Consider the following 26,731-nt stretch of genomic DNA (forward strand, 5'->3'; position numbering starts at 1 on the left):
CTGAGCTGAAGTTGGATGCTTAATAGACTGAGCCACCCAGGTGCCCCATCATTTTATTTATTTATTTTTTATTTTAGAGAAAAAGAGAGAGCATGTGGGAGAGAAGGGCAGAGGGAGAGAGAGAGAATCTGAGACAGGTTCCATGCTCTGCACAGAGCTCAGTCCCACAACTCTGGGATCATGACCTGAGCTGAAATCGAGAGTTAGGTGCTCAACCGACTGAGCCATCCAGGTGCCCCTGGAAATGTAAATAGTTTTAAGGCCCTTGATAAATGTCCACAAATTGCTCTATAGAATGGCTGCAGACATCACCATCATTTTCCACCAATACTGTATGAGAGTTTCCAATTGCATACAAACTAGAAAGAGATCCTCTTGGAGTATAGAGTACCAGTAAGAATACACCTTCCTGAATGTAGCTTTAAGCTGTTGACAGGGGAACTAGATTCTGGGGAATCCTGCTAATGGTGGCTCTCTCTGGAAGCTTGTCCTGGGCATCCTGCTCATCACAAAGGATTCAGCAAGGACCTAGTTTGTTCTGTGTGGAGCTCATGCTGTACTAGAATGCTATATGCATGTAGCTCTAGCCTTCCTGGTCCTTTCAAGTCAAGAGTAGGGATGATGAATCGGAACATAAAGCTGGAAGGAAGGAAGTAGATTCTGAATGAAGAATTCTGGGATTTGAATCAAAAAAGCCAGAGGCACCAATATGGTAGTGAGGACTTCTCCCTGGCTGACAACAATTGTATGGAAAAAAAGTATAGTTGATCCTGGAAAACATGGGTTGTTCTTCAAACAGCACATGTCCATTTATAAGTATATATTTTTTCTTTAAAAAATTTGTTTTAATGTTTATTTATGAGAGAGAAAGAGACAGCATGTGAGTTGGGGACGGGCAGAGAGAGAGGGAGACACAGAATCCGAAGCAGGCTCCAGGCTCCCAGCTGTCAGCATAGAGCCTGATGCAGGGCTCCAGCTCATGAGCTGTGAGATCATGACCTGAGCTGAAGTTGGACGCTTAACCAACTAAGCCACGCAGGTGCTCCATGTAGATTTTTTTCAATAAATATAGTACACTACTGTGAATGTATTTCTTCTTCCTTATGATCTTAATATTTTCTCTAGCTTGTTTATTATAAGAATACTGTATATAACACATATAACATTCAAAATATGTGTTAATTGACTGTGTTACCAGTAAGGCCTCTCTGGTCAACAGTAGACTTAGTAGTAGTTAAGTTTTGGGGGAGTGAAAAGTTCTATGTGGATTTTCAACTGTGTGATTTTTGACTACGTTGTTCAAGGGTCAGCTGTAGTTTCATTTTTCTTCCTCTCTACGTCCCCTTGCCTATTTCTTTCTTATGCACTCCCTTCCCATTTCCTGCCTTCAACTGAAAAACTAAATATATCACATGAGAGAGAAAGGATGGAGACATCAATAATACGGTTGCATCTTGTGTTGTATTGAGCCTCAGCCTCACTGTGGATGACTGTAAGCTTCCAAAAAATAGGTACAGAATCTAACTTGTTGTTCACTCAGTCCCCAGCATCATACCTGAAACTTAACAGGAATCTGATAAATGTGGGTGAAGTGAATTCACTTTCCTCCCTTAATTCATACCAGTATGGAAGGGGCTTCACAACCAGAATCTGGTCACGGCTGGATATACTCTTGATGAGATTTGCATCTTCAGGAGAGGCCAGGGTCTCCACTACCTGTCCTGGGAGAGAAGGTCACATTGCCTGCACTACACCTGCTAGCTCCACCATTCTCTCTTCTCTGTACTTTCCGGTACTTGATCAATTCTCGATTCTTTTATCTTTTTTTTTTTCTTGCTGACCTTGAGCATGGAAGTTTTATGCATGTAGTTGGCAATATTTATGTTGCTGCTGATTTGGTAGTTAGCCTGTGTTTTAGTTGATGGTTATTTACTATGTTTGTCTCTGCTGGTTTATTTTATCAGGGCTTGCCATTTCTCAAAAGTTTGCTTTGCTGCAAAGCTGATTTCTTCTCCAGTTTTTGGTCTCATTTGTCTTGCTTTTTTATGGACCATTTACTAACTTTACAGTTGCTGTAGAGTGCCTTAAATAGCTTGTTAAGATACATATAGTCTTGGGGACCATGTGATGAAAGTAACTAAAAGAAGTGGGCTTCTTCCTTCCACAAATGGAGATTAGTGTTAATTACTGACTTTTTTTTTTTTTTTTGCTTTTTTGTCCTTGAATGGTATTCCACTGTGAGCCGTTTTAAGCCATGAGCTTCCTGTGTTTTCTGTTTTCAAAGTAGGCCAAAAGATGAGCTGTAAATTCAAAGAATCATCTGCCTTTATTCATTTACTTTAGATTTGTATTGTCTGAGTAGCGAGTAGCGGCTGGCTTTCCTCTTCCTTCATTTTATAATTGCACCGTTGAAAGCTGAACTGTAAAGGTCAGTTGGGAAAGTGAGGCTTTTTCTAGTGAAATGATGAAGGGTAGTTGTGGGCAAGGATGGAAGATAGCAGATTCCCTTAGTCCTACATTGTAGCAGGATTTGCCTTTGAAGATACATATTGTATTAACTTGAATACATGCCACAAGCTCTCTGTAATTTGTTAACTCATTTGATGAGAGCTTGTTGCTGGTTTGGTCAAGGGTTCCAGTTGTACATATCCAGTCTTGCTTCTGCGTCTTTACCCATGCTGTTTCCTTCTTCTGGGCACTTGTCCATGTGTCCACCAGCTCCTCATGTGGCCAAATCCTACCTAGACTCTAAGATACCAGTTTAAATGTTGCCTCTTTAAGAAGGCCCTACCAGCCTCCATTCAAATTCCATCTCCTTAATTATTCACCAAAAGCATCCTCTGTCTTTCTTCCTTGGTAGCACCTGAAATAGTCGGTAATTGTGTCTCTTGGTCAACTGTCTACTCTTGGTGTATATATTTAACGGTAAGTGAAAGGGTCTGATTTTCTTGATACTGTGTCCCTGCTCCTAGTAGGTGTTTGAGAAATAATTGTTGTTCGAATGTGTGTGTGAATTTTTGTGCCCTGACAAGGCAGTTCCATCCCCTACTTCTATAACAGACCATAATTCTAACCTTGAGACATTAGGTGTTTAGTTCACAGACCTTGTGATCTACTCAGGTTAATCATCATTGTCGTTGGGTAAAATGGAAATGAACCAGAGATTCATAGAAGCAAAAAGGAAGTAAAATGGTAGCTATAATCACAGTAGATTAAGAAAATAAATTGAAACAGGTAGTTTGTCTCATTATAAATGGAAATGCTTATTATAAAAAAGGAAAACATTCAGAAATGAATAAAGTAATCACGAGCATTCACAATCCTCCCACCAAAAAATAATGATTGGTTTATGTTTGTAATATTTACTTAGATTTATAGTATATGTGTTTTAATTGTACAACAGTTATTGCAATTATGCATTATAATGATTACTTAAAAAAACAAATTGAGATCAAATAGATACATAGTTCTATATCCTGCTTTTTCTTTTAACATTTTATTGTGGACTTCCCCCATGCCATTGAAGATGAGTCTTCATTCTGTTTATATCATAATTATAACTCTTGCTTAAGCATAAAGGATTTTTGAAACCCCTTTCCCCCTCCATAAATTGTTGATTGCATTGCAATTAATCCACTTATATAAATCTTTCCCACTTTCTTTTTCTTTTGTCAGCTTAAACCCACACTCTCTTAAATTCTCTATTTGATGGCAGCTACTGCTTACATTAAAGCAACAAGAGGAAGAATGAAAAGAGGTGTCAGAGAAATAAGGAAAGGAATGGTTGATGACCCTGACCATAAAAGGCACGGCAGTGGAGAGCTGGGAGCAGGCACACAGGCTGGTGGGGGTACGGCAGGTGTTCTCGGGACTGCCGCTCACCCCCAGCCTGAGACATAGGCATGCAGTGCAGGCATTGCTGGTGAGGTGTGTTAGCGTTTTGTCTTCCAGTGGGTGATATCAAAGAAGTACAAATGTGTGAACAGATCAGTAACACTAAAGCCCTTCACTTCAGTGAAGGGAGAGGAGCTGTGGTACATTTTAAGTCTTTCTCACATCTTCAAGCTTCCCTCTGTGTTCTTTCTCTTCCCTCTGCTCAGAAATGGCACAGCTTTTCTGCAAACTAGCATCTTCATGGGCCACCCAGCTTAGATGGCACCAAAGCATTTTCTATGTTCCCTATCCTTTACCTCTCCAGCATTTGATGCTTACATTAATTGTGGTGCATCTGTATTATCCAACTGCATGATATTAAACTATGTTAGATGGAAATCATTAATGATCTGGGGACTTGTCAAAAGTATTCATTTAGAGGAAAAGGTCACAAAATGAACTCTGTTGTTGGCTCTCATCTTGTGTGTGTATATATATGTGTCTGGCTGTGAAGGCTAAAGGCTGTAGGCCAGGATGGAACAATCATGGGAATTGTATCGGTATTTTACTTGTATTTTGTACATTTGCTGCAGTTAATGAACTTTCATCTGGAGAAGGGTGGAAAGAACAAAAGTTGTTATATCTTATGGCAAAGGGCGCTCTGCATTGGCTGACACCGTCCCTTCCTCCACCAGGGATTCTGTGACTGTGTCATTGAGGTCTGGCTCTGAGCCTCTTGCCCGTGACTTCAAAGCACTCATAGCAGCCATTGGTTGAACGCCTTACTGTTTGCCTCACAGAAGGCCCTTGGGCTACAGAGTCAGTTAAGGCGGGTCTCTTTCCTCAGGGAACCCTGTGGACAGGGCTCTGTCTGCCCTCTGTGACCTGGAGAGCCCTGAGTAGTTTTGGCCCTCGCTCCCTCTTGGGCCACAGTTGCTCTCACACCATCACCATCTCCCGGTTCCATCTGCTTTCGCCATGCTGGTCTTGCTGTGCTCTTAGCATGCCATGCACATTGTCTTCTGGTCATTGGCCTGGCTTCCCACTCATGTTGGCACCAGATGCATCCTCCTGGTTACTTCTTCTATTTAGCTCTCTCCTTAATGTCCCCTTCTCTACCCTCTCTCCTGTCTTCATTTTTTTTCATACCGCTTATCCCATAACATACTCATTGTTAGTTAGCTGCCTGACTGACTAGAATGGAGGGTTTATAACAGCAGGGACTTGGTTCCTTTTGCTGAACCCATTGTGCCTAGGGCAGTGCCCTGGCACATGGACGCCATATTGAACAGAGGAATTATAGGCTCTATGAACTACGGGTTCCTGTTCTCTTTGTATTCAGTGCCTTGGGTAGAGGACTACACAGGGGTGGGAAGAAAGGTTGCCCATGGAGGTGCTCCTGAGAACATCAGCTTAACCTCTGACATTCTGCCTGCGGTCTACCTTTTGGGTTTTATCTCTCATCACTTCCCTTTATTTGTTCTGAGCAATAGCCAGACATGTCCTTTACTGCTTCCTTTGCTTGTATCTTTTGTCTTTCTTCTCCTGATTTTCTTCAACTAGATTTCCCCCCACTCACCACACTATACCCGTTGTTATTCTGTCCATCTGTCAAGGCCCAGCTTGACAGCAGTTCCTCTGTGAGGCGTCCTCTCGTCCCTGCAGCTATAAATGCTCTCCCTCCAACCCATCTCCTGTTAAAAATGGAACTTTCTCGGGTTCATCATGTGCTACGTGATTGATATGCATGCACATTTTATTTCACTTGTAATCTACTCTTAAGATTTAAAGGCACTTTATTCAGCATTGCCCTTGTACATGCTAGGTGTTGATACACATTTATTGGATATGTGGCATGCATGGCTGAATCAAGTGGCCGGAATATTGCCTGAGGTACACTGTTCTGGTTTGTCCAATGGGGAGAGGTATATCTTGGAATGATGAACCATTGTTAACTTCTGGGAGGCTGTTTCTGGGGTAAAAGTTACCATAGTTCAATTGAGGAGGTGAGGTGGAACTGCAGTGTCAAAATGAGAATGGAGGAAGAATAGGAAGAGGTGAGCTTTATTCTTGGCTCCTCTAAAGAAGAGGTCACCTTGGACCTCTCTCTACTGTTCTCTGGGCCCCAGACTCTTGGCCTGTAAAATAGTGGGGGGTGCAGGGTGTAGGGGTGTGTGCCAAGTTGAATGAACAGTCTCTTGAGTCTCCATGTAGTTGTAACCACGTGTGATCTTGCAGCTCAATCAGGTAGGTCTCCTGGGTTTAACACATGGCTCTGGCTGCATTTATTGGAGCAAGTTTTACCACTGTTATGAGAACTAGGCTGGGGAGAAAACTCACTTAAAATGCTTTTGGTATCAAATTTTACTTTTTTTTTTAAAGCAATTTTTGTTTCTTTGAGCACTTTCATTTGCAATACAAAAGGCTTAAGACTGGTTCCTGAAAGTCTTTTCTGAGTACTTTCTAGACTTGGGATTTGAAAGTTCATTAGAAAACCATTCCCAGAGTACTAGGGATATTTGTGTTATAAACTCTGACTTCTAACTAAAAGGGATTTAATTTCACAACCTCCTAGACTAAATTGCATTGTGAGACCCTTATTTTGATATATATACCTTGAATTGCAGTTGTACATTAAGTCACTGTATTGTAGGATAAACTGACATGCTATGCAATGATTTGGGGGGAAAGAAAGGACAACAGGGAGGGAGTGGTGTAGTGATTCTACTGTCTCTACAAAACAGCTATTCTTAGCTTTCTTTTTATGTATCTTTTTAGAGAGAGAGAGAGAATGCGTGCGAGTTCACATTCACGCATGAGTGGGGAAGGGGCAGAGAGAAGGGAACAGAGGATTCAAAGGAGTTCTACACTGACAGCAGAGAACCCAGTGTGGGCCTGATATGGGGCTGGAACCCAGGAGCCATGAGACCATGACCTGAGGGAGAGTCAGACACTCAACTGACTGAGCCACCTAGGCACCCCTATTGCTGGCTTCCTAATAAAAGTCTCTAATGATGCATATATAGACCTCAGACACTTTCCATGAAGAGACAGGGACTGGATGAATGGCCAGGTTATTTCATGCATTTCCCTGTGCCTTCCTTGGGGCAGTCTCTGGTTTCTGCTCAGCCTTTAAAGAACATCTAGAATGTTAGGAATTTTATTGGATAAAACCTGCATATATTGCAGCAACCAAATCCAACTTCCTTTTCAGTCTTTAAGATCCACCCCCATCTCTTTGCTCCTTTGTAAGATGTTTGAAACTGGCTGGCAGCTCCTGAGAGTGGTAGGTTGGTGGGAAGGTCAGCCATTCTGGTCTCACCATTACAGAACTATTGCCGAAACCTAATCCCTTGTGAAGGATCAAGGAGAAATGAATCATCTTGCATGGAGTTCTGGTCTTTTCTAACTAACTGCTTTCCATTTGGCCCTTACCAGAATCTGGACTGCAGATTACCACCCTACATTCCAGGCAACAGTTCAGGAGTTCTTTAAGGAATGATGTATGCTTGATCAGAACCCAGCTACTTAATTTGCAGGGTTCAGTGCATAATGTAAACATGAGGCTTCTCATTCAAACAGGAAGAATTTCAAGATGATGGCAGTAGGCAGTGAATGTGGGACCCCGTGCATCCTCACAGGTGGTATACCCATGAGGTCATCCCTATGGGAACCTGAAAATCATGTGGGAAAAATTCTGGCCTAAGAATTTTCTTCCCCCTTGCCTGTACTTATGGAGAATGTCCATGTGGGCACATGTCCATCCACCTTGCCTTCAGCTCACCTGCATTGTCAGGTCACTCCCTTCCAGTCATGCCGGGACCTGGAGCTCAGCCTTGGTTACCCTCCACGTCCGCCCCCCACCACAGCTGCCACCACCAGTGTTGGCTGGACTTGAGTAACTCTTTGCCTTCTTTTTGAAAGTGAACCGACATCAAAGGCACAAAACTAATCACCACTGGCACAACATAAGGACTCGGATATTTATGCCTTCAGTTCATTTAAATTTTTCTTTCTTCCTTTCTTTTTTTGATAATCACAGTCTCACTTTCAATGTCATGGTGTGAACTGAGAAATTCCCACCCCCTTGCTTTTTCATTGCCGATGATAACAGGAATATAAATTGCAAGATGTGTAATTATACCTAAAAATGCTAGATGTCTTTTAATGCAAAAAAAAAAGCGTCGTTTTGCATAAAAATAGATTGTATGCTTGCTTTTTTGTTGGACCTAACACAGTATATGTACTTCCAAATGTCATTTTAAAATGCTAAAAACAGCTGCAAAAATTACAACCTTTTGTGGTTTTCCTTTTAATTGTAACATTTAGGAAATTAGCATTTGGGGCCAAGATAATTCCAGTAAAACAAGATAGTGAATTACACTTATTTAAAATGAAGCCACATTAAAATACAATTACAGCTGATATTCTTTCTTTGATTTTAACACATTCGCGTTTATATTTCACAATCTATTGAGGTTCGCTATTTGAAATAATTATCATTGATTAAGGAAGGAGGTGCATTTTAAAGTATGATTAGTAAATATGTAATATTTAATGGAAGTCATAAAGTACCAGCAACAGCTAATATCACCTCGTATTTTGAAATACAGTTCTTGACTTTGTAATTATGACTCAGAATGGTTGGGACTTGGTTTTAAGTTAAGACTGAGCATCTTTATGTTTTTTTTAACTCTTATATTTTAGGAAAGAGGAGTCATTTGTTATCAAGGACACTGCTTTTTAGTAGGAAGCAGTCAAACTTATTTTCCCATTTTAGAAAGAGACCACAGAAATGAATCTGTACTTCTTCAATACAAATTAAAATGGGAATCTCTCCCTGATATCTTAACTCAGAACCTTACATATCATTAGATGCCCCTCTTCAGGAGGGGTCAGACAGCCTCAAGCATCTAAGATTGACAGTTTCCACTGGCCCAAGTACTTTGCCTTTCCTTATCACAATCAAATGTTCTATTTTTTTAAAATTTTTTAAATGTTTTATTTATTTCTGAGAGAGAGAGAGACAGCATGAGCAGGGGAGGGTCAGAGAGAGAGGGAGACACACAATCTGAAACAGGCTTCAGGCTCTGAGCTAGCTGTCAGCACAGAGCCCAGTGCGAGGCTTGAACCCATGAACCGCAAGATCATGACCTGAGCCGAAGTCGGACGCCCAACCGACTGAGCCACCCAGATGCCCCACAATCAAACGTTCTAAAATGAGAACTTCTACTGAGGCGGAGCCAGAGTTCTCATCAGCCCAGAGACTCCAGTCCCCCTGCAGCTGCCCTCAGACCACCCTTCCCCTGCCCCACAGAGCATTCTGATCCATGCACTTATGGCACCTGCCTCTCCCAGCCTTAGCCCCTCCTGACTGTTGTCATCTACTCTTACTTTCTAAGCTTCACCATCTTTTTCGGTCCTGCTGTCATCTTGGGTGATTCCATATGGATACTTACGGTTACATAAGCATATTCACTTCTTCAGCCTGGAAACTTCTTAGATTTCTCCGTTTCACCCATAAGAAGACTTGCCTCATCCCCACTTACTTCTCTGTCCAGTCAAGTTTTCATCCCCAACACTTGAGCCATCCTCTTCCCAAAGCCTCAGAAGGTCCTTTGGTTCTTTCACTTGTCAGAGACCCACCTGGTTCCAGCGAATTTTCTCCCTGCCCTGAGCCTGTATCCGGTATCTCAGCTCAACGCTATGAGAAAAAGCCACGTCAACACAGAGACTGGTGCCTCTGTAAATTAACGATCTCTAAGCTTGAGTGATGCCCACCCCCCCCCCTTTTTGTTTGTTGTCCTTATCAGTTCTCTTGTCCACTGGCCTTTTCATGTATTACTAGTAATCTTTCATGTGTTACTAGTATTCTCCACCTTCCTCCTTATTTTTAGCAAAGGACCTTCTTTCTGACCTCACAGAGAATACACAAGTCCTAAGAGAACACCACCAACAAAGCCCGTGTCTGCTTTGCTTTTGTCTTTTCCTCCATCCTTCTGTCCCAGTGGCTGAATTGTTCTTTGTCTTCTCCTACCTGTACTATGGATGCTGTAGGATTCATAGCTAATATTTATTAACTGCTAAGTGCTCATTATATACTTCCATTGGATCCTCCACTCATCAAGGACTAGGCTTATTTATGAGTCTAATTCCAGATGAGGAAATTAAGGCTTGGAGAGAAATTGTCCCGTGGTCATATAGGAGCCAGGATTTGATCTGGGATAGACTAATTCCAGAGCCCATGCTCTTAGCCATCATCTTGTCCTTTATTTTCATGCCAGCTCAGGGACCTCTATCCCCAGTTTGTTTACACTCTGTCTCTTCTGGCTTGTTTATACCGGGGTTTAAATATGCACAAGTCTCTTCCAGCTATTAAAATGAGCATCCATTCTCCTAAAACTATCATCTCCCCTTAATAACTAAAATTACTGACAAAGTTCTCTACTGTATCTATGATCAGCCTCTACTCTCCTCCCATTCAGTCCTCAGTCCACTGCTGTCTGGCCCCAAACTTAGCAAAGCTCACTCCAAGTTCACCAGTGACCTCCATGTTGCTAAGTTCAGTGAGTTCTCCTTGGGCTCTGTCTTACTTGACTTTCCTGGAGCATCATACTACTGCCCTCTCTTCCTTTTGCTTTCCTGTGCCTACCCTTTCCTGACCTTCTCCCTGTGTCTTTAACTGCTCCTTAGCCTCGTTCTCTACCAGTCACTGTAGTGTCCATGGTCTTGCAGGCTTGGCACTAAGCTCCTTTATTCCATTCCATACATACATCCTGGGTAACTTCATCCACTTTTGTGGTTTCAGTTCCAATCTAGAGGCTGAAGAATCCCAAATCCTTATCTCCATCCTTGACAAGGGCCTGAGACCTAGACCTTTGTACATATCTCCCTGCCTGCTGGACACCTCATTTTGGATAACTTTCTGGAATCATTAGCTTCAACATGTATGAAATTGAGCTTACCTTCTCGAAGGCAGGATGGAGAAGAGATGAAAATTCTGAGCTCTAGAGTCAAGATTGATTATTTACTAGTGATATGGCCATCTCTCATGTACAAAATGGGATAAGGATGGTACCTACCTCACGCGAAGTCCTCAGAATGGGGCATCTAATGAATCTTCAGTGGATGATGGCTACTGCCCTCATCTTGGCCACCATGAGTACTTAGCACCTGTGCAGCTACCATTACTACTTATGCCTCCCCCACTACTCTGTCCCCAGTGCTCCTCCTCATCTCAGTGGATCCTTATATGTGCAGGTGCTTTACAGTTACTCTGCATGTATTATCTCATTTGATACTGGCTTACAACCTTTTTGAGGTAGGGCTTATTTTTTTTTCAATTTCTATGAAAATTTAAATTTCTGAGGTTAAATAAGTCATACATGGCCTCTGTGTTCACACCTGCAGACCTGTTAGTTCTTACCTTCCCACCTCCTGCGTACCTGATCAGAAACCTGAGGGGGCATCTTTGACTCTTCCTTTCTTTAACATCTATTTATTTTTGAGAGAGAGAGAGAGAGCACACAGAGAAGGGTCAGAGAGAGAGGGAGACACAGAGTCTGAAGCAGGCTCCAGGCTCTGAGCTGTCAATGCAGAGCCCAGTGTGGGGCTCAAACTCATGTGCCACAAGATCATGACCTGAGCTGAAGTCAGATGCTTAACCAACTGAGCCACCCCAGCGCTCTGACTCTTTCATTCTTATCACATGGTACTTTTCTGCCACCATCTTTCAGATCAAGTTCAGAGTCCTTAGTATTTAATTTCCAAGGCTCTTCACTATCTGGCTTCTTGTTGTCCTGTTAAGCTTTGGGTCTTGCCACTTCTCCCACAGCAAGTCAAGATCTGGTTTTATTGAGCTTCTCTTGAATTTCTATATCATGCATGAGGAAGAATGGTACAGCTTAGATAGAAGTTTCCTCGGGAAGCTTGCCTTGGTTCTAGATACTCCCAAATTCTGGGATCAGTACCCTGCTCTTATATGTTATAACACTCTGTCCTTCCTGGCTGGGAACCCATTGGGTGCTCACTTGTGTTTACTTGACTGTCACAGACTGGGAGTCCTGTGGAGGCAGGGACCATGTCACCATTATAGGCTGTTAGATCTTTTGTGCCCCCACCCCCGTGCCTGACACTGTGCAAAATAAAAAAAAATAAAAAAAAAAATAAAAAAAAAAAAGGAAGTGCTCAGAGTATCATGTTAGAGATGAAGATACTAAAACTCACATTTTATGACCTCCTGAGATGACACAGAGCAGTAGCAACAATAACAGTGGTCGGCAGCCCAGGTTTTAGTGTATCAGACGTGGATTTGAGTTCTCCCTCTGTTACTTACTTTTTCTTAGCCTCAGTTTTTTGTTCTGTAAAATGGGGATGAGAAGCATGTCAACCTGGCAGGGGTGGGAGAACAGAGGAAGGGTATTACCAGCTAAGAGCCCAGACCAGCACCTGCCCCTTATAAACAGTCCTCAGGTGAGAGGATTTCATCCAAACCCAGGTCTCCCAACTCTCAGGGGATCATTTGGCTTAGGTCCACATGCCTGTGTTGTCAGAGCAGTGTGTACTGTTGGTTACACTGAGCTGTTCATAGAAAGTAAAATTAGAGATTAAACACAGCTCCAAAGGGGAAGTCTCTGGTTTTGAAAGTGTTATATCTAGTGATTCTTTTTCATTGTGTAAATATTTCTAGGAAGGCTAAACTGTGGTGAAGTCTAAAAAATACCTACTAGGAAACATTTTCTAGGTTCTGTTTATTGTTGTAGAAAAGAGAACAATCACTAACCTTAATGAAAGCTTATCCCTACTGAGTATATTGATATATGTGCTGAGCTTGGGGACTTGCAAATACCTTTCATATATATTTATATGACTGATTTCTCTTGGATGGCAATGCCTGCAATCTACAGATTATTTTCATTTGATGGGAGGATACATATAACCCTAAGTGACAAGTTTCAGTGAAGGATTTAATTCTTTTATTGTATATCACACATTCAAGCATTGCTCATGAACTAAAGGAGACTGTTTTGGAAGTAGGCTGTCATGGGTTCAAATGCTGACTCTCCCACATCTCACCATTATGACCTTGGACAGGTTGTTTCACATATCTGAGCACTGGGTTTCTTATCAGTAAAATGAAGAGACTATTTGCTATCTTTAGGGTTTGCTGGGAAGACAGAGTGAGCTAACGTGGGTAAATGACCTAGCACAGCACTCTTTTCTGCTTACAAATGCCACCAGACATCTTACTCTCAATGTTAGCCCAAATTAAGTGGGTAACACATCTCTTTGAAATATTTCTTAGCTCATTGTAAAGGTTACTTTTGTCAGTCTGGATTTACCTGTTATATGGGAAAGTTTGTGATGAATGTTTCCATAGTTGAACTTTTTAGCCAAATCTGCCATTTACCTCAGTAAGAAAATGGAGAAGTTTAAGAACTACCGTACACACTGTTTAAGAAGAAGAGTGAAATCTCGCAGTCATTAAGACTAGTATTTGAGAGTAAATCAACTTTTGTTATCAATAATTTAGCAAGTTGTTTTAAAATTCCCAGTGGCTAGCCCCCTTTATTTTGCTAACAGCACTGTGGTAAATCCATTCACAATCTACGTAGCCCTCAGTAATTTCTGTATCCTAGTCATAAGAAGATCCTGATGGACTTCCCTGCACTATAACTATCTACAAAGTAGTAAAAATATGAATTTGACTACTGTCACAGTTATTATGGGTACTCAGTTATTATTAGTGCTATCATTATGATGGGAACATTGCAAACATAACACAGCTAACTCCTTGGAGTCTTTGCTTCAAGCAATTATTGGGAAATATGATATTTATAAAAAGAGTCTCAATGTGTGCATGGCTATTGGCTGTTAAGTACCTTACTGCTTTTTTCCTGATGTTTCCCCCAGTTAATTCCTTTCTTAATTGATGTCTGTGCTCTCTCTCTCTCTCTCTTTCTCTCTCAACTACCTGGCAGTCTTTTCCCTATAAAAGGACCCATATGTCTAAGGTAGAGATTCTCTATTTTATATACTCATCAGTGATTAAGCTGCATGGAGTAGACCTGCTTATCATTTAGATGTTTCCTTTAACCCTGCTTTTTCAATACAGTGGTGCCTTATTTGTTTTAATTCAAGTCAAATATGTTCTTTTCAGCCTGAATGCCAGCACCCAACGTATGTCTAATTTCTAATCATAGTCGTAGAGCAAAGAAAACATTTTAAATGTGCTAATCCATCATAATTAAAAATAATACTTAAAAGATAGATGCTCTTTCTAATGTGCAACTATATACAGAGAATGAGAGAGAAAAGCTTTTTCTGAAAAGTGACTCTTTTTCTTTTGATTCTTATTAGACTTGAATTTGAGCGGCAACAGCGCGAAGAACTTGAAAAATTGGAAAGTAAGAGGTAAGCTGCGTGGGTTACTGGTCTTAACACTGCTGTGGTCTGTGGATTCTCTGCATTACTGTTCTAGAAGAATTTCATCGAGTGTGTTTCACTGCCTTTCTCTGACTCTGTGTCAAGTATTTATGTGTCTAATGACTGTAGGTCATTTCTCTAGCTGGTTAGTTTTACCTCAATTTTGAATCTTTTGAAAACAGTACATCTTCAAGTACTTGCGAGAAAGAGGGAATAGTAGGCAAATTTCCTACCCTCGTTAAATTTAATACGCCAAATATATGACTTGTTTATATTTAATCCAAAAGCATATCCTCCTTAGTGATTATTGCTTGAGGTTTACAAAAGCCAAAAGGGGGCGCCTGGGTGGCTTAGTCGGTTAAGTGTCCGACTTTCACTTAGGTCATGATCTCACGGTTCGTGGGTTCGAGCCCCACGTCGGGCTCTGTGCTGACTGCCAGCTCGGAGCCTGGAGCCTATTTCAGAGTCTGTGTCTCCCTCTCTCTCTGACCCTCCCCTGCTCACGCTGTCTCTCTCTCTCCTAGAAATAAATAAAAATATTAAAAAAAACCCAAAACAACACAAAACAAAAAAAAACAAAAGCCAAAAGAATGACAGTTCCCCTTACTTATGCCTCCTCCCCTTTTAAACATCTTTGCTTTTGTTATTTGGCCATTTGTATTTCCCTTCTATAATTTGCTTCTTTAAATTCTTTGCTCACTTTTCTTCTCTGTGTGTGTGTGTGATTTTTTTAGCTGATTTGGAGAGGTTTGTATATGTTCTGAATATAATTATCTGATAAAACGAAGTATTTTCTCCTTCTCCCCACCCTCATCCTATTTAACAAGCCAAGAAACAGAGTAAGGATAGATATTAAAGCAGAAACTAAGGTCACAGGAAATCTGTAAATTGAATATTTGTTTTCTGGAACCTGGAGTTTAGAATGCTATAGACCAAACATGACATGTAACCCCGGGAATCATGCATCTCAGTTTTCTATGGAGACTACTATTTTTCTCTGTGTTACGTGTTAATAAACTAATATTTGGGGCCATTTTGTGATTACCACTTGTCCTAAACTAGTGATTAAATGCTAAATAGCATGTGGTTATTTGAGCTGCAACAATGAACTGTCGATTATCTTGACTTTGATATTTGACCCCAACAAGTTGAGGATGGCATAAGCATTTTTATTTAATGTCATTTTGTAACTGAATTTCTGTTGAGTTTTAGCCATTGGGCTGAATAAAATTATTCACATTTAAATTTAAATTGGGCATGGTTCTTTCTCTTTGAGCTCAGGGGGCTTTTAAAATGATATCATGCATAACACATTATGCTTATAGACTCTACAAAGAAATGATATCAGAGGCTACTTCAGGAGATTAGGCAAATGATATGTTGGACAGTTACAGAGTAAAAAAGCCAAACAGTATGCAGCTGGGAATGAAGAGGAAAGCCGTTCCCCCACCCCTTTTCATTTTAGCAAAGGGTTTGACTTTGCGGCATATGTACATTTTCAGAACACTTCAGCTAGGGAGAAGCTCAAGCACCATTTATAAGTAGCGAGCAAATGATGATGGGTCAACGTTTGGCATTTCAGGAAACTCATAGAAGAAATGGAGGAAAAGCAGAAGTCCGATAAGGCGGAGCTGGAGCGGATGCAGCAGGAGGTGGAGACGCAGCGCAAGGAGACCGAGATTGTCCAGCTACAGATCCGCAAGCAGGAGGAGAGCCTCAAACGTCGCAGTTTCCACATCGAGAGCCGGCTGAAGGATTTGCTCGCCGAGAAGGAGAAGTTTGAAGAGGAAAGGCAGCGGGAGCAGCAGGAAATCGAGCTGCAGAAGAAGAAGCAAGAGGAGGAGAGCTTTCTCCGAGTCAAAGAAGAGCTCCAGCGGCTCCAGGAGCTCAACAACAACGAGAAGGCCGAGAAGATCCAGATATTTCGCGAGCTGGACCGCCTCAAAAGGGAGAAGGACGAGCAGTGTGCCAAGCTCGAGCTGGAGAAGAAGAGACTGGAGGAGCAGGAGAAGGAGCAGCTCATGCTCGCGGTGCACCTAGAGGAGCAGCTGCGCGAGAAGCAGGAGATGATCCGGCTGCTCCGGCGCGGGGAGGTGCAGCGGGTGGAGGAGGAGAGGAGGGACCTGGAGGGCATCCGGGAGGCCCTCCTGCGGGTGAAGGAGGCCCGGGCTGAAGGGGATGACGACGGCGAGGAGTTGGAGCGGGCTCAGCTGCACTTCCTAGAGTTCAAGAGAAGGCAGCTGGTCAAGCTGGCCAACCTGGAGAAGGACCTGATTCAACAGAAGGACCTACTGAAAAAGGAAGTTGAAGAAGAACGAGAACTCCTGGAGGGTTTAAAGTCGGCCAACGAAAGTGGCTTCAGATCATTGGAGGGAGATGACAATGGTGTCCCAGACGTCAGGCAGGCGGCTCAACCTCTGGAGCAGATAAAGCCAGCGGAATACAGGCTGCAGTATAAAGAACGCCAGCTCCAGTACCTCCTGCAGCATCATCTGCCAACCCTGTTGGAAGAAAAGCAGAGGGCGTTTGAGATCCTGGACAGGGGGCCCCTCGGCCTAGACAATACTCTCTATCAGGTAGAGAAAGAAATGGAAGAAAAAGATGAACAGCTTGCGCAGTACGAGGCCAGCGCAAGCCAGCTGCAGAAGCTCCAGGCCACCTTTGAGTTCACGACCAACATCGCCCGTCAGGAGGAAAAAGTGAGGAGAAAGGAGAAGGAGATCCTCGAGTCGCGGGAGAAGCAGCAGCGGGAGGCGCTGGAGCGGGCCGTGGCCAGGCTGGAGAGGAGGCACTCGGCCCTGCAGAGGCGCTCCACGCTGGGCCTGGAGATCGAGGAGCAGAGGCAGAAGCTGGCCACACTGAATGGCAGCGGCGAAGTACAGTCCGGGCTCCGGGCCAGCCTGGAAGCCGAGCAGGAAGCCCTGGAGAAGGACCGGGAGAGGTGAGGCTGTGCAGGGAGAGCACGGCACGCCTCGGGTGCCAAAGAGGGCGCGCCTTCCATCCCTGCGCGGTGTGCCCCTCGCTGTCTTTTTACAAAAGGAATTCTCTAATACACCAGCCAATGCTTGCTGTCCAACCCAAGCTGAGAAAAGTGCCCCCAAACATTTTCTTAGTCAATGGGGCTGCCCTGTGCCACTGCAAAGAGGAGGTCAGGAATCACCACCAGGGCCATGACAGTCCCCTTAATGATGCTCAAACATTTGCCACTCCTCAGGTATTGATCACGCTGGCCATTTACTTTAGGATCCTCATCTGAGAACTGTTGCCCTGCCATTGAAAAAAAAAGCATGCAAACCAAGCCAAGCCCTTGTCTATTTCTCCACCTGCATCTGTCCCCTCCCCTCCCTTTTCTCTTTCCCTTCCCTTCTTCCATCCTTTCTTCCTTCTCTCCTCGCCTTCTTCCCCCACCCCCAGTCCCTCCCCAGAATTTTTCCTATCCTCCCCTAACCCTTGCTTCGTCCTCACCCTGGGCCCAACGTCTTCTCTGTGACCAGCACTAGTTATAATAAAGCATCATCCCTTCCTCACAGACCACACAGACCAGGTGCTGATTTCCACCCCTGTTGGGAAACTGGAAAGCAACCCTCCTGATTCACAGTATTTGAGGGAGGCCCCAGGATTCTGTATTAAAAAGGAAACTGCTAAACAAACAAAATTTCTCCAGGTGATTCACGAACACAGCGGTATATTCAAGCAAGTGTGGTGATGATTTACTCTTGCTACTTTTGATGTTGTGAAAAATAAAAGTAGGAACTAGCACTATTTTCATGGTAAAGGAAAAGTATCTTCTCCCGCCCATTCCCTGTCACCACGCTTCCCACATGGTAGGTTCTCAAAAGGAATAAGTACATGAATTCGAGAACACTTTTTTTCTGGTGGCCCAGCAGACGTGATGCCAAGACTCCCAGAAAGTCTGTCGTCTGCCTGGTGTGCAGACATCACCTGCTTTGTTGTCCTGCAGGGACTTTCATACCCTGGCCCACCCCTTTCCTGCCTGTCTGGCCTCTGCAGGCTCTCTGATCTTTGGGCCTCAGTCCTCTTATGAGAAGTGGGCAGAGGAGATCAGGGGCCTGTGCATTTTCTGTAGCTCCAGACCCCTTCCTTGGTCAGTTGAGATCTTACCTGAAGCCCAGGTTAGTGGGCCTGGACCCCTGCCCCCTCTCCAACAGTCCAGCCACCTGCAGCGCCTCTTAGGGGCTGGAACTAAAGCCCAGGTGGCTAGCTTGTAGGAGCCCAGCTTGACATCAGCAGATGCCTGGGATCCATGCTGATGACAGAGCAAGACCTATGAGGTTGGAGCCTCTGTCCATCATCTGGCCTGAACAGGTTGGGACAACCTCCCTTTCAAATGATCCGCTTATACTGTGGGTTCTATTTACCTTTGCTCCCTGGTAATTCCCTCTGGCAAAGCAGCAGGAAATAACAATCAAAAACTATAATGCTATTACTTCGGAGAAATAGGTTGGAGGTTTAAGAAAATTATTGCAGGTATGTTATGTAAATGAAATTGCTGGACAAAGCTCCAGCCCCAGGAAATTTAAAGTAGTAGAGGGCACGCTCTCAATTTATATCCTGCAGTGTGCAGTAAGAATGCTGCATGGGCTTTTAGCTTGATGTCCCTGGCTTTTGTCAACCGGCTTCACTCCCTGGCCATTTAGTATTAATACTCTATTATAGCGGATACAGTATTGTGATTTCCAGGGAAGTGATTTCCCGATGTCAGCGTTCCTCCAGAAGCCACACAAAGGATGCTTTTAGCTTCATGTGTTTTGCTGGAATAGACTTTGCAAAGACCTAATTCAGGCCAACAGATTCTGAGCTCTTCGCCCTGGCTGTGATGCACCCACAGCTTTCTGTGGGTGTTGTTTTTGTGTGTTATTATCTCTCTGGCTTCTCACGGCTAAGCCAGGGCCTGCTGTGCGGCCTGAGTCAACTGCTTCAGAAATTCCGCAAGTGTGAAATTTTCAAGTGGAACTAGATTAGACAGTGGCGCACTGAACTTGGCTTTCCTGGTTGGCTTCCTTATGAGCAAGATTGAATCCATTCTCTGTCATGTTTTCCACCCAGTGGTGGTATAGTCACTGGGGACAAGTGTCCTGCAGCGGCAGGTCTGCTCACCAGCCCACCCTGAGCCACTTCATCGTCTTGTCTTATGTGCTGCAGCCCTTTCCTGGGACGCCCTGCTTCCCTTGCCACCCATAGAAATCCTGGTGGGCCTTCAGGGCCTCATGCCAACCCCTTGGCTCTGTGGGATGTTTTACACTGCCTTACCCCCCCCCCCCCCCCCCCCNAAAGATGTCTTTGACCAACTCTGGTACATGTCATCTTAATTATAAACATTGGCAGTTACTTGCTTATATCTGGCTCCTTTTCCTTACCATCTCTGAGACTTTGCATTAATATTGTTCTCTGGTTCGTTGCCCACCAACTGGACCCTGATGTCAGTTTTTTATGCGTTTTTCTTCCTCCTTTGAAAATACTACATGCTGTGCATGTTGATGCTTAGTATGTACTTGCTCATCAGCAGACAGATGAAGGACTGAGTTAGGCTGGGCATTGCCTCTGTGGAACCCATGAGTGCTGACTCTGGTGACCTTGTAGTCACATCCCTGAGAGTTAAGAACTTGGCTCTCAAATTGCTGTTGGTAACACCAGAGAGCTAGTAGCATCATGCTGTGCCAGCATCTGAAGCTAGAATCCCTGAAGTTTGGAACTGGAGGAATTTAGAAGACTGATTGACTCTTCAGATTGGTATATGAAGAAATTGAGATCCAGGTTTCATTAACTTGCTCAAGTTCACACAGTGAGTAAGCTGCAGCACCTGCATTCCCTGGGCCAAGTTTACTGGCAAGATTGGCCCTCCAGCCTCATGGCCCTGGATCCAAGCATGCCTGGGCCAGCAGGAGATTGGCCTTACACACACTTGACCTCATATTGGATGTATCAGTTATCATTGAAAATAAGTGTTTAGTTCTGCAGTGGTTTAATTTCTTAAATTACTCACCTTGCTCTCCTAGGTCTCTTGCCTATTTCTCTTTTCCACACCCTCTGCCTTAGCCAAAGTGGATTCCTAGTTTTTGTGATTTAGGCCTTTGTTCCCATTGCTTTTTGTACCTGGAGCCCTTCATCCTCATCTCCACATGTCCAAATTCCTACTGGTCTGTGAAGACTCAACTTAGAACTGCCTTGACCATGCAGGTTCTCCTAGATTGGTGGTGGCTAAAAATTCTTTAAAGCATACATCTCGTTTGTCAAACAGGTATTTAGGGGGATCCCTATATATGGTCAAAGACCAACTGTTTTGTTGAGTCAAGGGGTACGGGGCTCAGAATCCTGTACATCTGCCTCAAAGGATTGGCTCAGAGCACAGTGGGAATATCTTTGCCCTTGATAATTAAACTCTGTCCAACTTTTGAGCACCTGAAGCATTGTTCTGAACCCAACTTGTGGCTCATTATCACCCTTATATCTCGTTTGATACATATGTGGCACCTTCACTACTAGAAGTTAAAGCTCTTTGCAAAAAGTGTCTAGGTCCCCCATGATTTCAAGAACAATGCTCCACCCAGTGAAGATGCTCCAGAAATACTGTTCATGAATGAATTCATGTAACTCCCATCTCTCTAGATTAGAGCACGAAATCCAGCAGTTGAAGCAGAAGATCTGTGAGGTTGACGGTGTTCAAAAGGGGCATCATGGGACCGTGGAGGGGAAGACTCCTTCTTCCAGCTTGCCGTCCAGTGCTGAAAAATCTCACCTGGTCCCCCTGATGGATGCCAGGTACTGGCCATTAAACTGATGCCAAACCTACATTTACAATGTGATTTAATGCTTCGCTGTACCTTGTATGTCCAGTCTGCATGGGAAGGGATCTATCAGGTGACTAGTGATAGGTGTCCCTTAGGTATGTATACTTTGTCTCCATCAATTTACTGCCAGGAGGGGAGAGGTATCATTTGAGGAATCAATTGAGGAATCAATTGAGGAATGATACCTCAGATTTGAGCCAAATCTGAGGAATTTTGGTGTAGTGTTATGTGAGAAGGTAGAATTAGAAGGCCCAGGGAAACCACTTCTTCTAGAAAGGAGTGGACTAAGGCCAGGCTGAGAGGAACTAAGAAGTAGAGTTAATTGAACCATACTAAGAAGAAGGACCTGTGCTGACAGTTAATTTATGAAGTCATTAATTACAGATGGATGCAGTCTGTTAGGAAAACTGTACCACGATATTCAGAATGATCATGAATAGCATATATAGCTGATATTACTATAGTAAAATGATTTTCAACTTGAGTCGCATTGTTATATGCTCTGTGGCTTAGAGCTTTCAGGTAAGTTGACTTAATCGTACTTTGCCTATAAGAAAGGGATTATTTTCCAGCTGTGTTATGGGGACATTTCAAATTGGGCAGTCATGAGCCCTGGGCTCAGTGACATGTATTTGGATATCAAAATGTATTCAGAATGGTCTGAGCCTCTGTAGCCCCTTAAATCTAGGTCCACTTCTTCAGTGAAGCTAGTTTAAACTTTAAGTAAAAGATCCAGAGGAGTAAAACATTTGTACGTGCCCTTGGCCCTGGGTCAGCTGCACATGATTTTCCTTGCATTACTGAAAGGTAACTACTGCATTTTATTATCCATTCTTCTGTGCTCTTTTACTTAAAATTTTAATCTCTTTACCTCTTGATTCAGGAAATCATCAAGACTTGGTTAGTAGTACAGAAATGTTTCTAGGATTACACATATGCTTAGAGAGATGAAACCAGATTCTTTTTTTAGTGTGCTAAGAAGTAAACATGCGACACAACTCATGTTAAGTAATCCATCTAATCGGTGTCTGTATGGGGGAGGGAGAGTCTGGAACTCAGCAAGCCTACCGTGTGGGCAGTCTGAGCCACGAGAACGATTTTAGCTGGGACTAAAATTCTTCAGTCTCACTGGTTTCTCTGGGTGGATTCTTGTGCTTCATACAAGTTCACGTCCATTCTTTAGAGTACCAGATATTTAGTTGACAACTGCCTCAATCATCAACATTTCTTGCTTCCACTGTCTTGGCCACATACCAGGCAGTTTGAAAGGTAGAGGGACCTTTAAAATGTGGTTTCTCCCAGAGAGACAAGAAAGAGAAGAAACCATTCAAGCCACTGTTCCTTGGGAATGGTGAAGATTCATAGTGATTGTGCCCACTTCCCCCCGCCCCCGCCTTTTAATCCACTTAAGTCACTTTATGCTATGAGAAATAACTCTCACAATTTTCCATGTGAAGAAACTGAGGTTTGGTGAATGAAGTGTGGGTCTCGGAGTCTGGTCAGAGGCCGTGGAGCCTTCTGAAACCAGCGTCTGTGCCCAGGAGCCAGGGTTCCACCAAGGAGAACCAGGGGAGACATGGATGGGATCACGTCATCTCCCTTGTATTCTCAAGATTCTGTTATTTGTCCAGTTCTCTCTTGTTTGAGGAAAACCCAGAGAGTGAACACATGGCACTGCATTTCTTAGAAAGTAGAAAAAGGTCCCGAGTTACTATGTTTGAGGTTTAGAATGAGAGAGCTCTTCTTTTTGAAGGGTATAGTAAATCAAGGGTCTCATATGTTCTCTGTGGTCAGAAATCTTTAAATTTTTTCTTAATGTTTTATTTATTTCTGAGAGAGAGAAAGAGAGAGAGAGACAGCATGAGCAGGGGAGGGCCCAAGAGGGAGGGAGACACAGAATCTGACACAAGCTCCAGGCTCTGAGCTGGCTGTCATCACAGAGCCTGACGCAGGGCTCGAACCCACGAACCACGAGATCATGACCTGAGCTGAAGTCGGACGCTTAACTGACTGAACCACCCAGGCACCCCTGTGGTCAGAAATCTTTATGTACCACCTCCCGCATCTGTGTTGTTTGCAGGATCAGTGCTTACATTGAAGAAGAAGTCCAAAGACGACTTCAGGATTTGCGTCGTGTGATCGGTGAGGATAGCAGTGCATCTGCAGAAGTGGCAAGGGTGAGCTGACAGAGCCAAGCCATCAGTTATTCATTTTCTTGTTTTTCTTTTTAGTTTTTAAAGTTTATTTTTTAATGTTTATTTATATTTGAGAGACAGAGAGACAAGAGTGTGAGTTGGGGAGAGGCAGAGAGAGAGGGAGACAGAATCCGAAGCAGGCTCCAGGCTCTGAGCTGTCCGCAGAGTCCAACGCAGGGCTTGAACTCATGAATCATGAGATCATAACCTTAGCTGAAGTCGGGTGCTTAACCCATTGAGCCAGCCGGGTGCCTGTGTCATTCGTTTTCAAGGTAACCTTTCTATAAGTTGGTGGTGGTTGAGGTGATGGGCCCCCTTATTATTGTTTCTCAGTGAGAAAATTAAGATACAAAATTTTCTAGAAAAATTAATTTTTGCTTGGGTGGAGATTAATATGTTACAAATAGTATTGATTCAGGAGAAACTTTATTTTAAATTTTTTTACTTCTGAAGGAACTTCTGAAGTGAATATAGAGTCTACTAAAATGCTTTATTTACTTTGATTTATAAAGATTCTACATGTAACATTTTTGTGTTTTCTCCAAAAAATACAACCAGTTTCCTTAAGTATTTAATTTTGCTTGATAAATCATCCTGAGTAGATCTATAATTTTGCTTTTGAGAAGGTCTGTATTTGTGATGTTGATTTTTATCAAAAATAGGAACATTTCATTTCTGTTCTGCAAATTAAGAAGGGTCCTAAGGAAATTTTGCTCTTAATATTATTCTTAGAATTTCAAGATTAGGAATAGATGGTTCAGTTTTCTTACTACAGACAGATTGATAGTCATATTTACCTTGGGAACATGTATTCTATAGAAAGGATGTAATTGTTGAGTAAGTATGTTTCTTTAGAATTTTGTTCCCATAAATATTTCTAATCAAATCAGTTTCTTTTCCCGCTATGAACAAGCTATAATTTAATATAGAGGGCTTTTTATTTTCTTATCAGGATAATGAGAAACTCCATAATGGCACCATTCAACGTAAGCTAAAATATGAGGTAGGTAATGATTTTTCAGATTGATAAGGTTGCCTTAAATTATGGCATGCTTGGGTGATTAAATTTTCTTAATGTTTAGTTGCATAATTAGAATTTTGAAGTCCCAGTGAGATTAATGGCTAATAGGGGAGGCACGCTATTATATGGACTTAAAATTAAACGGAATCCTGCCGGTTGAAAACTGCTTGGACTTTATTTGAATGGTGTGTAACTGTGATCGGGGCCCCTTGCCCAGTTTTTCATTTGTAACAGTATCCTTTCCCTTGGTCTGCATTTAAAAGGCAGAATTATATAATCAGAATCAGATATGGGTTTGGAAATGAAACTGAACACTTCTCCACATTTAAAAACCCTGCTCGTTTTATGGACTATGAGTTGGCAGTAGTACAAAGGACATACTCTTGGGTGATTCACTTATTTCTCTGGTGGATTGTCAAACCAAGATTTATTTGGGCCTATGATCTGTAAGGTTTTACTTGTAGTATTTTCCTCCACTGAGGGACGTGTCCTCCTCATATATTCCTAAATTAAAAAACAAAAAACCACAAACCTAGGTGGTAGAAATCTTACGGATGGCGCCCATATATTACAGAACAGAGAGCAAGAGGTGAAGGGCTGGGTGTTCCACAGGAGGCTTAGCTGACATTGGCCACTGCCATGTCTCCACCCCGGCTGTCCACATTGTCTTCCTCTGGACATCTGTCTCTCTAGCAGATAACCCTGTGAAGTGTAGGACATTGCCTTTTATTTCTTTGTGTCCACTGTGCCTGGCCTGTGCCCGGAAACTTTTCACAGTGTTGGTTTGTAGCTCTGGAAATGGCGATCTAACCGGGGCAGGTATAATTAAAGATTCCCATGCAGTGAACCAAGAGGCAAGAGAAATATGACTGAGGTTCAGATACTTGTCAATTTCCTTTTGGCTTTGTCATCTGATTTTTCATTAAGTATGCCCTCATGACTTTTACATTTTGGACATATGGTCATGGACTTATTTTCACAACTAAATCTGACCTTTTGCAAATTGAATCAAAGATCTTAGGATTTATTTTGGAGCAGTTGAAATATTAGACCAAGAAATGGATACTGTGGGTCAATCCCATACAACATATTTCTTTCAAATACTCGGCAATTTATAAGATAAATAATATGGAAATTGATGTCCTGTGTGTGAATCAGAACATCCATTCTTAAATCATGTATCAATCAATGTGAATAGTTTAGGCTTTCACGTTAGCCTCTGCATTAATCTACAAAATGAAACCAATGACTGCAGGAATCTTCATGTGCAGAAAGATTTGCAAAAGGTGCTGCCAACCCCCATTTCAACTGTTTTGACATCTCGAACAGAAAAGGTATCTTGCCCCGCTGCTACCCGGAGAGGTCACTGACGCTTCCAGCAGAGAAGAGGGGAGGGAGGTGGATCTGAATGACCACCCAGGTCCTCCCACGACACACAGTATCTCAGCCTCTCATGCTCCCTCCTCAGCATCGCGCAAGGGAGCCCACCAGCGAAGGCATCAGCCCTCTGGTCACGAGGTATGGCAGAACAGTGATCGCGGATACGGTCATCCCGAGTGTGCAGGCCATTTCCAACCAAATCGTTTCAGTCTACCTGAAACCACATTTCTTAACAAAAGCAGCACCAGCGACACAAAACAGCAGCGTAGGGCAGGACATTTCAGTGAGCTGATGACTCATAAGGAGGAACACAGCTTGCGAATCGAGTCCAGCTGGAGTTTGCTGCAGGATTTGTCCCAAGAAGCACCTCTACCTAATGGAAGCGACCAGACCAGACAAAGCAAGTTATTTTGCTTGGTCCTTTCTGAAACGGTTTCTAGTGAGGATGGTGATTCCCATGGCATTCCTCAGGATGCACCCGCCAGGAAGTTCTGTGGTGAGCAGCAAGTCAATAAAGAGTTAGATGCTAAAAAAGCTGGCTCTCCACAGTCCCTGGCAAATGTCAGGACAGAAGGAAACAGTGGGCCGGGCTCTTTTTACCACAGGCTGGCAGACCTTTATAAAGATACCAGCAGTCACCTACTACAGGCTGGCACAGAGGTGATCCGCCAGGCGGGGCACGTGGGGGGCCTGTGTGACCCCAGGGGACTCACCTCCCACATGATGACATTTATCAGACGACTGCCATTTCTGAAACACTTTACGCTGGACACACCCCTGAAGTCACGTATGGCGTCATCCGAGCCTCATGCTCTCCCCAGAGAAGCTCAGGCTGGCAGCAGCGATGGTGGAGAGGCAGGGGCTGCCAGGCTCGCAGAGAGTGTGGTGCCTTTCAGAGCGCCAGGCCTTACTGCTACTTCTGTGGCTGCAGGATCCCCAAGCTCAGTGTGTCGCCTAGGATGTGAAGATTCTAGAAGGATCTCTGCGTTTAAGCAAACCCTTGTGCAGTTCCCAGCCCCGATGCTGAA

General features: G+C 43.3%; 1 protein-coding gene across 1 annotated transcript in view; it reads left to right on the forward strand.

The window, feature by feature from the left end:
• Positions 1–26,731, forward strand: part of KIF16B (kinesin family member 16B) — a 290,249-nt gene that overhangs the window by 173,691 nt on the left and 89,827 nt on the right. The window contains exons 18-22 of the mRNA XM_077750214.1: positions 14,233–14,286; positions 15,881–17,239; positions 20,926–21,078; positions 23,188–23,284; positions 24,255–24,305. Of these exons, the coding sequence (XP_077606340.1) occupies positions 14,233–14,286; positions 15,881–17,239; positions 20,926–21,078; positions 23,188–23,284; positions 24,255–24,305 (1,714 nt within the window). The remainder of the gene's footprint in view (positions 1–14,232; positions 14,287–15,880; positions 17,240–20,925; positions 21,079–23,187; positions 23,285–24,254; positions 24,306–26,731) is intronic.

This window comes from Crocuta crocuta, unplaced genomic scaffold (assembly GCF_008692635.1).
Source record: "Crocuta crocuta isolate KB4526 unplaced genomic scaffold, BGI_CrCroc_1.0 scaffold209, whole genome shotgun sequence".
Classification (NCBI taxonomy): Eukaryota; Metazoa; Chordata; class Mammalia; order Carnivora; family Hyaenidae; genus Crocuta; species Crocuta crocuta.